General features: G+C 43.3%; 1 protein-coding gene across 1 annotated transcript in view; it reads left to right on the top strand.

Moving 5' to 3' along the window:
• LOC137622832 (coiled-coil domain-containing protein 12-like) overlaps positions 1–15663 on the top strand; it is a 56619-nt gene that overhangs the window by 10430 nt on the left and 30526 nt on the right. Inside the window, exon 2 of the mRNA XM_068353413.1 lies at positions 5388–5600. Coding sequence (XP_068209514.1) covers positions 5416–5600 — 185 coding nt within the window. The 5' untranslated portion in view covers positions 5388–5415. The remainder of the gene's footprint in view (positions 1–5387; positions 5601–15663) is intronic.

Genomic DNA, 15663 nt, shown 5'->3' with positions numbered 1-15663 from the left:
GCCTAGGGACGTGAAGCAGGCGGCTGAGAGGTGTAGGAAGTCACCAAGACTCCCTCCTATATAGGGCTTTGACATTCAAGCCTTATAAACCTCCAGCACCTCAGCAGCCACGTCCCACCAAAACAACGGCAGCTAAGACAGTGGGGTCTAAGCCCTTTCCGGTTAAGGATAAGAAAGGCAAGAAGTCCCCCAGGGGAGGGAAGACTCCTAGAAGGAGCAGCCGAGGCCGCAAACGCTAGGATTGGCAGTTCCCCTGCATGTCCGCCAGTGGCAGGATACCTACAAGGTTGTGCAGACAGGTTGCAGCAACTCAGGGCCGTTTCCTGGACGATTTCCGTAATCAGTCCGGGATATCACGTCCTGTTCACAACATCTCTACCTCCCCTGAGGACGAATCCGGTGTCATTTAGCACCCTTGCCATGGTATCAGCAAGGGGGCGAACTTTGTTGGCAGAGGTCCAGATTAAAGCAAACTCCGGTCAGCATGGAGACCGCAGACACAGTCAGTCTTGCAGTAAGCCACAAGACTTCTTGTGTATACTGGACCTGAAGGACGCGTACTTCCAGATCCCAGTCCATCCGTCTTCAAGGAAGTACTTAGGAGTCAGCATAGACAACAAGGAGTACCAGTTCAAGGGGCCGTGTTTTGGCCTCTCCACAGCACCATGGGGTTTCACCAGAGTGTTCACCCTATTATCATCGTGGGCACTCAGGATCGGCTTCCGTCTCCTCCATTATCTGGATGACTGCCTGATCCTAGCAGACTCGGAGTCATTCTCTCTTTGACACCGAGACAAACTTCTAGGACATGGCCAGGATCTAAGGATCATGGTAAGTCTCGAGAAGTCCGCTCTGCTGCCCAATCAAAGACTGGTTCACCTAGGCATGATTATAGACACCAATCTCCATAAGGCCTTTCCATCAGACGACAGGATAGCAAGGCTGAGAAGAGTCGCAAGCCCTTTCCTCAGACAAGAAGAGCTTCCAACCCAATCGTGGTTACGTCTCTTCGGTCACTTTTCACCCTTGGCTCGTCTAGTTTGCAACGGTCACCTCAGGATGAGGTCTCTCCAGGGGTGACTCATGTCTTAGTGGAATCAAGGCTGCGATTCCCCAGACATCATGATCCCTATGGATCCTGCGGGACGGACGTACCGCCAGTGGTGGGTGACAGGCGAGAACCTACGAAGAAGAATGGATCTTTTCGTTCCTTCCCCCGGATTGGATGCTGTTTTCGGACACCTCAAAGGAGGGGGGGGGGGGCACGTTCTGTACCACAGGACCTCAGGCCTGTGGTCAGAATCGGAAAAATGCCTCCATATAAATCTGCTAGAGATGAAGGCCGTCTTCCTGGCCCTTCAACAGTTCCAACAAGGACCTGGCGGATCACTCTGTGGTGTGATGAGCTACAACACCACAGTAGTGGCTTACATCAACAAGCAAGGAGGTACCTTTTCAAAGCAGCTATCCCATGTCTCAGTAGAGATACTGAGATAGACCGAAGTACACTTGATTCCTCTATCGGCTCGCTTCATTCCAGACAAAGGGAATGTGCTTGCTGACAGTCGGAGCAGAGCGTCTCAGATAATGAGTACCGAGTGGTCCTTGGATCATCCAGTAGCCAACAAAGTCCTGACTTTGTGGGGTTACCCGACTGTGGATCGGTTTGCTACAGCACTGAACTTCAAGCTCCCGCTGTATTGCCCCCGAGTCCCAGATCTCAAAGCACTCTGGCAAGATGCCTTCCATCAACGGGGGACAGCACCGACATGTACGCTTTTCCCCCGTTCTGTCTGATGAGGAGGGTGCTCAACAAGACCAGAATATCGGTCAATCTCTCGATGACCCTTTATAGTTACGCTATGGCATCACGCGTAATGGTTTCCCGACCTTCCGCAACTCCTAACGGAACTTCCGGGAGAACTCCCTCTGCGACACAAACTACTCAAACAACCACATGCCAACATCTTTCACAAAGCCGTAGCTTCGCTTCGACTTCACGCCTGGAGACTATCCAGCATCTCCTCACTAAGAGAGGATTGTCTCAACAAGTTGCGAACGGGATGTCTGGACACCTGCGTAGGTCATCCGCAGGGGTCTACCAGGCAAAGTGGTGAGTTTTCTGTGGTTGGAGTTGTGAAGGGGTATCTCTCCACTCGATACCACTATTTTAGCAATACAGTGAACCCTCGTTTATTGCGGTAGATAGGTTCCAGTCGCGGCGCGATAGGTGAAAATCCGCGAAGTAGTGACACCATATTTACCTATTTATTCAACATGTATATTCAGACTTTTAAAACCTTCCCTTGTACGTAGTACTGTTAACAAACTACCCTTTAATGTACAGAACACTTAATGCATGTACTACAGTACCCTAAACTAAAACAGGCACAAATATTAAAGGCAATTTTATATCATGCGTTTCCTAAACACGCTAAAAAGCACGTTAAAAAATGGCAACCAATGTTTTGTTTACATTTATCTCTGATCATAATGAAGAAACAAACTGGAGGTAGAGCTTTGCTTGTTACCCAGACATATTTCCCATACTATTCCCTTAGAACTACATCACATCTTCCTACTTTAGATATATATATATATATATATATATATATATATATATACATATATATATATATATATATATAATATATATATATATATATATATATATATATATATATATATATATATATGTGTGTGTGTATATATATATATATATATATATATATATATATATATATATATATATTTATATGTATACACATATACATACCTACATATATACATACATACATATATACATAAATACATGCATACATATATATGTATATATGTTACTGTATATATATGGGTTATGGAAAAAATCCGCGAAGTGGTGAATCCGCGATGGTCGAACCGCGAAGTAGCGAGGGTTCACTGCGGAGTTCTTCGTATATTTGCCGGAAGAATGCACCTTTCAGTCTCGGCAATGAAAGGCTATCGCTCAGCCTTAAGTCTAGCCTTCAGGCTCAAAGGAGTAGACATTTCTTCCTCGCTGGAACTTTCCCTACTCAGACGAAGATATGATCTTACCTGCCCCCAGTCAGAAGTGAGACCCCCTCCATGGAACATGGTTCGAGTTCCCAGTCCTCTTAAGAGACCTCCCTACGAACCATTTTGCCAGGCTTCAGATCGCCACCTATCTTGGAAGGCGGTGTTCCTACTACATTTGGCCTCGGCCAAGCAAGTCAGTGAACTTCATGGTCTCTCGTATGACATCGCCTATGCAAGGGGATGAGGGGAGGTAACGTTCAGATTCGTCTCTGAGTTTGTGGCTAAGACAGAATCCGGGAGTGCCGGATCTTCGATTCGACTTTTTCCGGATTTCGAGTCTTCGTTCTGTAACAGATGACCCAGACCATCCCCTACTGTGTCCAGTAAGGAGTCTGAGGTTATATCTCAAAGAACGGCTGCATTCGTCCCCAAGTGCAAGCTTTGTTTGTGAGCACTGGGAGAACAAAGAGGAGGGTCACCAAGAATACCATCTCGGCATGGATTCGTAGGGTGATCCATCTGTCCCTGAATCCTGACCCTCCTCCGTCATGTTGCCTTAGAGCACATGATGTCAGGGGCGTAGCTACGTCCCTGGCCTTCAAGAAGAACTTCTCAGTGACGCAGGTTCTACAAGCAGGGGTGTGGAAGCGTCAGACGACCTTCACAGCCCACTACCTGCAAGACGTGACCCACAGGAGGCTCGATACGTTCTCTATCGGCCCTGTGGTGGGTGCACAACAGCTGGTTTAAACCTCAGGCTCCTTAATGGACAAGTAGCAGAGGGTTGAGGGCATTGTTACCCGGTTTTAGTCTGCATGAAAGAAAAGGTATGTCTGGCCCATATTCTTTTCTTCATCCTCCCCTCTCTTGGGGAAAGCAGCATCCTGGGTTCTCTGCACAGCTGACCTCAAACCACTGCAGGTAAACCATGTTTCCTTGTGTTCCTAGTATTTAATACTGTCACGTCCCCATACCCTGACGAAGTGATATTGGGAGAGTACTAGCCTAAAGTTTCCATCTAAGAACTTCAGGTCAACTTCCTAGGACGAGTCACACATAATCCTTCACACACAGCTTATGTAGGCCGCAGCCCTTGCATAGCAAGGTGCGAGCGAGGTGCAGGGACTCTTTATTATTGAGTGCTGACACACTCAGATAATGAGTCCCCTGGCAAAGCCAAAAGCCAGTATGGCTGGGACTTTTCCACTCTTCCTAAGGGTTGAGTCACCCATATTAAATAGCGTGCTTTGTATTTCAGTTACGGAACAAATGACAAATTCGGAGATAATTTGTATTTTTCCTAACTATACAAACCTTAGCTATTTAATCAAACTTGCCCGCCAGCCCTACCTCTAAGCAAAGTGAGCTCAGCACACAGGTGTGTGAGGGGGGGGTATCAGGCTATCCTCCCTACCCCCCGCTAGTCCTACCCCCCCGCTAACTAGCGGTGGGGTAATAAACCCTCGTTAAACTTCTAATGGCTCGTCATTTCAGCTACACCGAAAGTAATTACCCATATTAAATAGCTAAGGTTTATATAGTTAGGAAAAATACAAATTATCTCCGAATTTGTCATGTTTTTCACTTCCAGCTTATTTTCTTATTCTTTTTTACTGATTAATTTTGATGCAATATATCAAGTTATATGAGAGTAACTAAGCCTTCCCCTTCTTACAAAAGGAAATAGAACTCATATGACCAAAGTGTGCTTAATTTTTCCAACTGAATACTCTGAAATTCAGGCCAAAGTACAATGATATGATAAGTTGGGAATGTGACTATCTACAGTATGTAATATATAAATAATTGAGATTGCTGAGCAGTTAGGAGATGATTAATCAAACCTTTACTATAAAATTCAAGCTTCCACATATCACAGTATTTTGAAAAATTTTGTGTTGCAGATTCAGACACAGTATCAGTAAAAGCCTTACAAGAGGAACCATGTTGCCTTTAGGCCTTAATAGTACAATGTTATAATTCAGTTGTCATCAAAACACAAACTCCAGCCTTCCTAGTGTAGTTAGTGCGTCAGGGTCTCTAACGTAAGAAAGCGTTGATGAACTTTTAAATTGGACTACTGTACTGTATACAATACAGTGTAGATTTGTATGTTAGAAAGACCTCAGTACTCTTGTTATTCCAGGTATTGCGGATAACTGTCACAGGTTGTTCAGAACAATAGTTTTTGATACAAGAAATAGATATTATTTCAGAATACAGTACATGTATTCACATTTTTATTTTTTATTCAGCATAGATATTTTTTGACAATCAAAATATTTTGTAAAAGAATTGATGGAAAGGATTTAATTATGAATTTTGGAAATTTAAATTTTATCTCTATACAGAATACTGACCAACCACTAAGCTTTAGTAATGGTTCGTAATGAGGAAAAAGTTGGGACTTTGGAAGATGAAGCGGTTAAGAGGCGTCAAAGGCTAAATGCCTTGAAGAAACGAAGAGACAAAGGCAATGATCCTGAACCAGGAGATTCCCAGGAGAAAAAGGAAGGTCAGGAAGAAGAGGATGAGTCTCTTCCGTCAACTCAAGTCTTGTTTAGGTAAGGATTAATTGCTGTCGAAAGTTGATTGATTTATTGATTGAAGGTTTTCTGGAATTGCTGTCGAAAGTAAACTTCCATTTTATGAAGCATGCGTTATCAAATTGCATTTTTTATGTTGTAGTACAGTACAAATATAGGATTCTGATGTGAGTAGTTGGTTCTGTAGGTTGTAGTTAAGTTATTTTCAATTAATTATGGTTATTATATCTTGAGGCTATGAAAGAGGAGCATGAAATATGCATACGTACATTAGAATAAGTCTATATTGAGATTTTATATTTGCCATTGATCCTCTGGTGGTTCTGGTCTTGACACAATCACTGTCAGACTCATGACTCGCAAACTTCGTTACGGTGAGCAATGGCATCATGGGTCGACCTACTTTTATGTTGACATTTCATTGCGTAACTGAGAAAGGAATAAAGATAAGCTGGAAATTGTATTAAAAAGATCAATAAATATTCTATATAGCTAAGTAATTGGACGACACATCAAGTGCATCATTAGATCTTTAGAGGGTTAATTAAGAGTAACAACAGTTTATTGAATAAAAGTATGCTTGTTTATAAAACAAGGCAATATGATCTGTATGGTACTGTACTTACGAAATGAATGTTGAAATTCATGCTTCACTTTTTTATTTAGTAATTTTCATTCTTCAAGATTATTTCTTAATAAACTGTAACCATTTTTTAAATATTTAACTTAGCCGGTGAATATATAATAGCTGCAACTCTGCGGCTCGACAGAAAACACACTCAAAAAACTCGCGAGCGATCGCTATGAAGGTTGCGGGTGTGCCCACCAGCGCCAACTGTCGGCCAGATACCACTCTTGTATGTAAACAAAACCTTCAATTCTTCTCTGTCGACGTTGACGACAAGACGTATTCATACTCGCTGTAGAACCTGGAGTTTTCTTAACATATTTGGTGAAGTACTTCATTTTGGTTTGAGCTTTCGCAGTACAGGTGTTTTATCTTCAACTTAAATCTTGAACTCGTTTTTGGATAGATTTAATTTTTGATGACTTTGGATTGTTTTTTGGACTTTCCTTGACTTTTAAATGGCCGACCCTTCCCTCAGTACGGAAGTGTGTTTAGGCTTTTAGCAATTATCTTATCACGTTATAAATTAATTATAGATTTTCCTCTATATATTTTATATCTCAACCGCCTTTATTAGGCCTCTTCGATTAGCTCTCCATTTATAATAAACATCAAAATAAATTTTAATGATTTGTTTATATGCGACCTTTCCTGAGAGTAGGCGGTCCTAACTTGGAAACCGAAGTTAAACAACGTTGAGCCCTTTCAATCGTAAATAGCTTTTACAGAGCTAATGATTTAAGACTTATTAAATGAATATTTTTTAATAGATATTTTATGAAAGATTTTCTTTGAATAGTCTTCGTACTGTTTCAAAGATGAACTAACGTTTAGTTTATTTATGCTACGCAGTTTGCGCTCTATCGTTACGATAGAGAGAGAGAGTATCACGGTTTCACTTTGCAGAAAGAGTAAATCGATTCTGACGTTTTGTTCATTCTTCTTTCAAAGCTTAAATGTTTTAAATTCTATTTTAAAGGAACTTTTTAATTGAAAAACCTTTCAGTTTTTTCCTTTGGTCAAATAACCTGTTTTTTTGACGAAACGTAAGTGGGCTCTTCTCTTAGGTGCGAAATCAAGAGAGAGAGAGAGAGAGAGAGAGATAGATAGAGACGGAGGGAGAGAGAGGAGAGAAAACGTTCCGATCTTTATCTCGTCCCAAGCGGGTAACGTTGTTCTCGAGTTACTCTCGTCCCTAGTCTCTGTACGGGGAGAAAGGATAAAACGTTTTTAGTTTTTTTATTCTCGTCCCAAGGCAATGTACGGTGAGAGATTGAAAACGTAGTTTTGAATGAACTAGTGTTTAGTCTCTTCCCCAGCCACTGATTTTTTTATCTTAAAATATGTTTACTGTTTTTTCTGGTATTAATGTGCTTACATTATACGACTGATTTCGCAATTACAACCTTTTGATGAGGGTAGAATTGCGTGTTTCAGGTAGAAATCAGTTTTATTCATACCTAATGTGAATTGTTAAAAAATTAGATTTCAGTGAAATAAGTGCAAAACAGAAAATCGTAGTGATAAAGTGATATTGCGCAAAGTGTTATCAGTGTTGCGACCGAGGGTTCGTCTGTTCGTGCCTGTCGTTCGCCTAGTCCGGGACCTCTTGCAAGCTCCCAAGCCCAGGGGAGAAGTAATGTCGTACGACTTATGGGTTCGAGAGGCCTTGATCAGCGAACAGACGTTCCCTCTATGGTATCGGGTGTATCTTACCAAGATCACCCCTACCATAAGGCGAGAGAGACGATTTTCTCCTCGTCATCCGAAGGCTTTTCGCATAAGAAACCGTGGAACAAGGTTTCGAGGCCCTTTAAGCGAAAGTCAGTCCTTTCAGGACAGGTCCAGCGTCCTGGTTTTAACCATTAGGACAGCTCTGACCCTATGCAGTCATCGGAAGACTGCTCGCCGCCTAACAAAAGCGTAACACAGACTCCGAGAGTCTTTTTGTAGGCAAGGTTTTGCGGTCACAGACGTTACCCTCGTCTCTTACCGCAACCATTCCCGTTGATCCTAAATGGGTTGTACGGCAAGACATGCAGAATAAGCTTGCCTCCCTTATGGAAGACTATTCTGCCGATAAGTCCGTTGAGCCTAGCCGTTTATCTCATCGAGATCCTGGCCTTCAGCCACCCTAACGTTCCTTTGTGCGTCCTGTTGACGTTGGCGTAGCCAAGTCACGTCAGTCAGGTTGTTTAGAACCACACTCGATGCGGTCTCATGTGGATTTTCAGCCACATTTGGACGTTAGGCCACTTGCTGATGCTCCTGTTGACGTTCAGGACGTTCGCTAACAATCGGAGTTGACTTGCTTTGACGCTGAGCGTCAACCTCCGCATTCTAGAGTTATTTTGACTGCTCAGTCTAGGCGGTCAAAGCAGTCTCGAGTGGACGCTGTGCGTCCTCACGCACCTGTTGTTGTTGACAGTTCACAGACTGTCAAGCAGTTACATGATGTTGCGTCCTGGTCCGCTACTAATGCACCAGTGCGTGTGGACTCTGCTTGTAAAGCATTGCCACCACGGTAGGTCTCTCCCTTGCTTGAGACTCTGCTATTGTCGGACAAGGTTCCTTCAGATGAGGAAGTTGCTGTTCCCCCTCCTACTGATATTCCCTTGAGGACTCTGTCAGACAGAGAGGAGCCTAAAGCTGCTTATCCCTCTATGGACTTTAAATAAATCATGCTGATTTTTAAGGATCTTTGTCCGGATCTTTTTGTAACTGCTGCTCCTCGTTCGCCTAAACGTCAGAGCTTACACTAGGCCTAGCTACTTCGAAGCCGTTGTTTTATAAGCTAGTGCTCTCTCGCTCTTCTAAGAGAGCTTTACGTTTGCTAGGCGACTGGTTTTTCACCAGGAGGAGTTTGGGGGAGACAGCCTTTGCTTTCCCTTCTTTTAAACTGGCTTATAGAGCGAGAGTCTGATATGACACGAGAGAAGTTCTCGGCTTGGGAGTTCCTGCCTCTGCCCAGATAGACTTCTCAAACCTCATAGACTCTCCCTGGCGCCTGGCCATGAGACGCTCCAAGATTTTACAGGTCGACTTCACAGCTATTTTCGAGCCTTTGAAGTTTTGCTGCACAATTATGTCATGCATAAACAAGGCTTTCAGGGATGGCTCCAATGATCTGACAGCCACGTTCTCTGCAGGAACAAGTCCCTCAGGGATGGCTCCAATGATTTGGCAGCCATGTTCACTGCAGGAGTACGTAAGAGGCAAGTGCGCTCAATGTGTTCATTGTCAAGACAAACTTCACGATGAAGTCTACCAGGCTGTCTTGACAGCATTTATGGAAGGCGACTGGATGGTCTCTCTCGACCTTCAGGAGGCATACTTCCACATTCCTATACACCCGGATTCCCAACCGTTTCTGAGGTTTGTTTACAGGAATGTGGGGTACCAGTTTCGAGCCCTGTGCTTTGGCCTCAGTCCTGCGCCTCTCGTGTTTACGAGGCTCATGAGGAATGTGGCAAAATCCCTCCATCTATCGGGGATCCGAGCCTCCCTGTACTTGGACGACTGGCTTCTCAGAGCATCGTCCAGTCTTCGCTGTCTGCAGGATCTACATTGGACGTTGAGTCTGGCCAGGGAGTTGGGACTTTTGGTCAACCTAAAAGTCCCAACTGATCCCATCCCAGATTATTCTATATTTGGGGATGGAGATTCGCAGTCAAGCCCTGCTCGAAGTCCAACTAATGCTGAAACGAAACGTTTATTCAGTCAGGAGTTGGAACAGTCTCGTAGGGACTCTCTCATCCCTGGAGCAGTTTGTCTCACTAGGGAGACTACACCTTCTGCCTCTCCGGTTCCATCTAGCCTCTCACTGGAACTAGGACAAGACATTAGAGACGGTATCATTCCCAGTCTCCGAACCAGTTAAGGCATGCCTGAAATGGTGGGACAGCAATATCAGTCTGAGAGAGGGACTATCCCTAGCAGTCAAGAACCCAAACCACGTGTTGTCCTCAGACGCGTCGGATTTGGGTTGGGGTGCGACCCTGGACGGTCGGGAATGCTCGGGTCTGTGGACCTCAAGTCAGAAGAGCATGCACATCAACGGCAAGGAGCTATTAGCAGTCCACTTGGCCTTGATGATATTAGAAAGCTTCTTCGAAACTTAGTGGTAGAGGCAACTCAGACAACACCACAACTTTGGCGTACATCTCCAAGCAAGGAGGCACACACTCCTTCACGCTGCTCGAGATCGCAAGGGACCTTCTCTTATGGTCAAGAATTCGAGGCATCTCCCTGTTGACGAGATTCATCCAGGGGGACTTGAACGTCTTGGCAGACTGTCTCAGTCGGAGGGGTCAGGTGATACCCACGGAATGGACCCTCCACAAGGACGTGGGCAAGAGTCTTTGGGCTACTTGGGGTCAACCCACCATAGACCTCTTTGCCTCCTCGTTGACCAAAAGGTTACCAATCTATTGCTCTCCAGTCCTAGATACAGAAGCAATCTACATAGACGCGTTTCTACTGGATTGGTCTTTTCTGGACTTATATGCATTCCCACCATTCAAGATAGTCAACAAGGTACTGCAGAAGTTCGCCTCTCACGAAGGGACAAGGTTGACGTTGGTTGCTACCCTCTGGCCCGCGAGAGAGTGGTGCACCGAGGTACTTCAATGGCTGGTAGACTTTCCAAGAAGTCTTCCTCTAACGGTAGATCTGTTACGTCAGCCCCACGTAAAGAATGTCCATCAAGCCTCCCCGCTCTTCGTCTGACTTCCTTCAGAGTATCGAAAGACTCTCAAGAGCTAGAGGCTTTTCGAAGGAGGCAGCCAGTGCGATTGCAAGAGCTAGGAGAGCTTCTACCATTAGAGTATACCAGTCGAAGTGGGAAGTCTTTCGAGACTGGTGAAAGTCAGCATCTGTGTCCTCGTCCAGTACCTCTGTAGCCCAAATCGCAGTTTTCTTTTACATCTGAGAAAGGTTCACTCCCTTTCAGCTCCCACGATTAAGGGCTACAGGAGCATGTTGGCTTCGGTCTTTCGACATAGAGGCTTAGATCTTTCCAACAATAAAGATCTCCAAGATCTCCTTAAGTCTTTCGAGACCTCTAAGGAACGTCGTTTGGCAACTCCTGGATGGAACTTAGACGTGGTCCTAAGGTTCCTCATGTCAGACAGGTTTGAGCCATTACATTCAGCCTCCCTGAAGGATCTCACCCTCAAGACACTTTTCCTAGTGTGCTTGGTTTCGGCTAAAAGGGTCAGTGAACTTCATGCCTTCAGTAAGAACATCGGCTTTTCTACAGAAAAAAGCCACTTGTTTACTTCAACTTGGTTTCCTGGCCAAAAATGAACTGCCTTCTCGTCCTTGGCCTAAATCTTTTGATATTCCTTGCTTATCAGAGATCGTAGGCAACGAACTGGAAAGAGTATTATGTCCTGTTAGAGCTCTTAAGTTCGATTTAGCTTCTAAGTCATTACGAGGGAAATCTGAGGCATTATGGTGCTCAGTTAAGAAACCTTCATTGCCTATGTCAAAGAATGCTTTGTCATATTTTATCAGATTTTTTTAATACGAGAAGCTCATTCTCACTTGAATGAGAAAGACCGATGTTTGCTTAAGGTTAAGACGCACGAAGTTAGAGATATAGCAACCTCCGTGGCCTTCTAGCAAAATAAATCTCTGCAAAGTATTATGGACGCGACTTTTTGGAGAAGCAAGTCAGTGTTCGCGTCATTTTACTTAAAAGATGTCCAGACTCTTTACGAGGACTGCTACACACTGGGTCCATTCGTTGCAGCGAGTGCAGTAGTGGGTGAGGGTTCTACCACTACACTTCCCTAATTCCAATATCCTTTTAATCTGTCTCTTGAAATGTTTTTAATATTGTTTTATGGGTTGTTCGGAAGGCTAAGAAGCCTTTCGCATCCTGGTTGATTTGGCGGGTGGTCAAAGTCATTTCTTGAGAGCGCCCAGATTAGGGGTTTGATGAGGTCCTGTTGTATGGGTTGCAACCCTTGATACTTCAGCTCCTGGGAGTCTTTCAGCATCCTAAGAGGATCGCTGGGCTCCGTGAGGAAGACAGACTTACAAGGCAGAGTAACCGTCTAAGTCAACTTCCTTACCAGGTACCTATATATTTTGGTTTTGTTATATTGATAACTGTCAAAATGAAAAAACTCTTAGCTTATACGCTGTAAACTTAATTAACTCTGGTCTCTACCCACCGCCTTGGGTGTGAATCAGCTATTATATATTCACCGGCTAAGTTAAATATTTAAAAATGATATTTTAATTATAAAATAAATTTTTGAATATACTTACCCGGTGAATATATGAATTAAATGACCCTCCCTTCCTCCCCAATAGAGACGCAGCGGGACGAGAAGAATTGAACGGTTTGTTTACATGCAAGAGTGGTATCTGGCCGACAGTTGGCGCTGGTGGGCACACCCGCAACCTTCATAGCGATCGCTCGCGAGTTTTTTGAGTGTGTTTTCTGTCGAGCCGCAGAGTTGCAGCTATTATATATTCACCGGGTAAGTATATTCAAAAATTTATTTTATAATTAAAATATCATATTAATAGTATGGAATTACTGTATTCAATTTTATGTTATAAGTCCCTGATCCTTTTTGAAAGCCAAGATATTGCTGCAATGCTGTAATCCATTTTGACAAAATTGAGCTATAATACCAACACTCATAGAGTGAGTGAGCTGGGTTTATTCCTGGTATTCCATGCATCCTTTTTTTCTCTGGTATATTTAGCAATAACTATGCCTTAGAAATGGTGCTATAAGGAGCATTTCACGGAGCAACACAGGTCGAGCCCAGAAATAGATTTTTCCTTCGTCAAAATCCCTTTTCAAATTGAAATACTTGTGATTCTGGATTCTGTTATGTTGCAGAATTCATAGTTGTTCCTATAAGAATAGAAACCTGAGTCCTTTAATAGGAAAATGATTTCAGCGTAGCTGGAAAATCAGCTGTAAAATTTACAGGTATAGTGGGGTCACCGATACCAAATTAGGCAGCGGCATTGGAGAACACACCTGGGAAGGCCTAGACTTAACCCTTTGGAAATTTCCAACCCTTAACCCCCAGGGGGTTATTTTTTTCCCAGCACATTTTGCAGTATATATTTTTTAAATTGCTCTAACAGCCTTAATTTTTGTCATAGAGAGGTCAGGTTGGTCTCATTCTCTTGGAAAATGCCTGAATTTTCTCAAAAAATTATCAAACATATGAAAAAAAAATTTATAGCATTTTTTTGCAAGGACGTACCGGTACGTCCATGGGGGTAAAGGGATGGCTTTTGTGAAACGTACCAGTATGTCCTTTGGGGGTAAAAGGGTTAAATGCCGTTTTTCCTGCTCAGAAGGGTAATCAACAAGGTATGGAATACCCAATACCTGAAAATGACTAGTAGCTCCCAAATAGCTGCATGCAGAATGGTACCCAGACCTGTTAATGTTTTTATCCAAGGCTCCAAGACATCTACCCATGCAACAAGATTTATGCCAACCACACCTTTAGAGACACCACAATACCCTGACATAGCTGTGTCTTCACGGATGGAGGTTATTCACCATCTCAGAGCAAGAGGTTTTTCATGAAAAACTGCACAAGATATGTCTGCTTACCTCAGAAGATCATCTACGGGAGTCTATCAGGCTAAGTAGGCTATCTTCTATGATTGGTGCTGTAGGTGGGACACTTCTCCTTTTAGAGCCTCTATCAAACGGATAGCAGACTTCCTAGTCTTCTTATAAGGAGAAAAACTCCTTTCACTCTCAGGGGTAATTGGCTACTGCTCAGCTTTGAGCCAGGTCTTCAAACTGAAAGGACTTGACCTTTCTTCCTTATAGGAATTGTCAATGTTGGTGAAGAGATTCAAACAAACTTGTCAACCAAGAGAGCTCAAAACTTACTTCTGGAATATAGTGAAGGTTCTTAGGTTTTTGAAAAAAGAGCCCCTTACGAACAATTAAATAGAGCATTGAATTGGAACCCATTCTCAAAACCTGTTTTCTTCTTGCTTTAGCTTCAACAAACTGGGTAAGCACATGGAGGGTTGAAGGAAGGTATTGTTTTCAAAGAGAAAACTCAAAACCCAGCCATAAATGACCCAAGATTTTATTCTTTTTCAATTTCATTTCTTAGGGAAGCAACCAGTAATCCAGATGAGTTGCTTCTATGTGATGTGAGAGTACTCAAGTATTATCTCAAGAGAACTCAACCATTCAGACAACAACTGGAGAACCTGTTCATCAGATCAGGAAAGCTTACAAAGAAAATAACAGGAAACACAATCTCTTTTTGGCTTCAGGAAGCTATTAATGGAGTGCTGGACCAGTTGACAGATGGCCTGGGACATCTGACTCAGGCATGCATTCACGAAGTCAGAGGAGTTGGCCTAAAGTTAGCCTTTTGGGAGAAATTGTCATGAGTTTGGAAACGTCAAAACAACCTTCACATTCCACTATCTATGGGAATGTACCCACAAGTCACTTGACACTTTCTCCTTTGGACCTGTGGCAACTGCTTAGTAATTGGTGTAAGGTACATAGTTCCCTCACAGGACAAGAAGCATCTCATTTGAAATAACAGTTACAACTACAGGTTTATGTGAGATTAAAAATGTCTTGGGATCTTTCTTTTTCTTCTTCTCCTTCTTTGGGGGTGCAGCACTTGGTTCGTTATGTCGCTGAAACAGACTTTGATGTAAGTAAAACACCATACCTAGTTTTTCAATGTAAAGATATCAATTTACGGAGCTTTACATTACAAACACAATACCTTTGAGGGTATAGTATAGTTCTTCTGTGACCTAGCCCCATCTGATACCCAGGTTATAGGAAGTGGATTGAAGTCAATACTCTTGATCCTCGTAAGGACTGAGTGTTAGACATCCTTGGATTTTAAACTCATAGGAACTTCTGATAAGTCTCCCGATTGGCCTGATTGGTAATGTCTCTGCCTGGTGTTTGTCAGTCGGGGGTTTGAGTCCCGCTCAGACTCGTTAGTGCCATTTGTGTATGCAATCTTCCCATCCTTGTGAGCTAAGGTTGGCAGGTTTGGGGGAGCCTATAGGTCCATGTGCTGAGTCATCAGCAGCCATTGCCTCGCCCTCTCTGATCCTAGCTTAGGTGGAGAGGGGTCTTGGGTGCTGATCATATAATATATGATCAGTCTCTAGGGCATTGTCCTGCTTGCTAGGACAATGTCACTGTCCTTTGCCTCTGCCATTCATGAGCAGCCTTTAAACCTTTAAAGGACAAAGGTCTGTATGTATGTAGGAATTAATCACAAATTTTTATAAGTAATTTGTATTTTTCCTAACGGAACAAACTTGAGTTCTTTAAGTTACACTCCCCACCTCATCCACCTTACAAGTTCTAGGTGAAGGTCTAAGTGGCTTCTCAGTTAGCTGGCAGGGCGTGGGGCTTTCCCACTACCCGCCAGGAATTACCGACACCTCGTTATAATTTTAACA

This window comes from Palaemon carinicauda, chromosome 29 (genome assembly GCF_036898095.1).
Source record: "Palaemon carinicauda isolate YSFRI2023 chromosome 29, ASM3689809v2, whole genome shotgun sequence".
NCBI lineage: Eukaryota > Metazoa > Arthropoda > Malacostraca > Decapoda > Palaemonidae > Palaemon > Palaemon carinicauda.
This window is presented reverse-complemented; position numbering and strand designations above follow the sequence as displayed.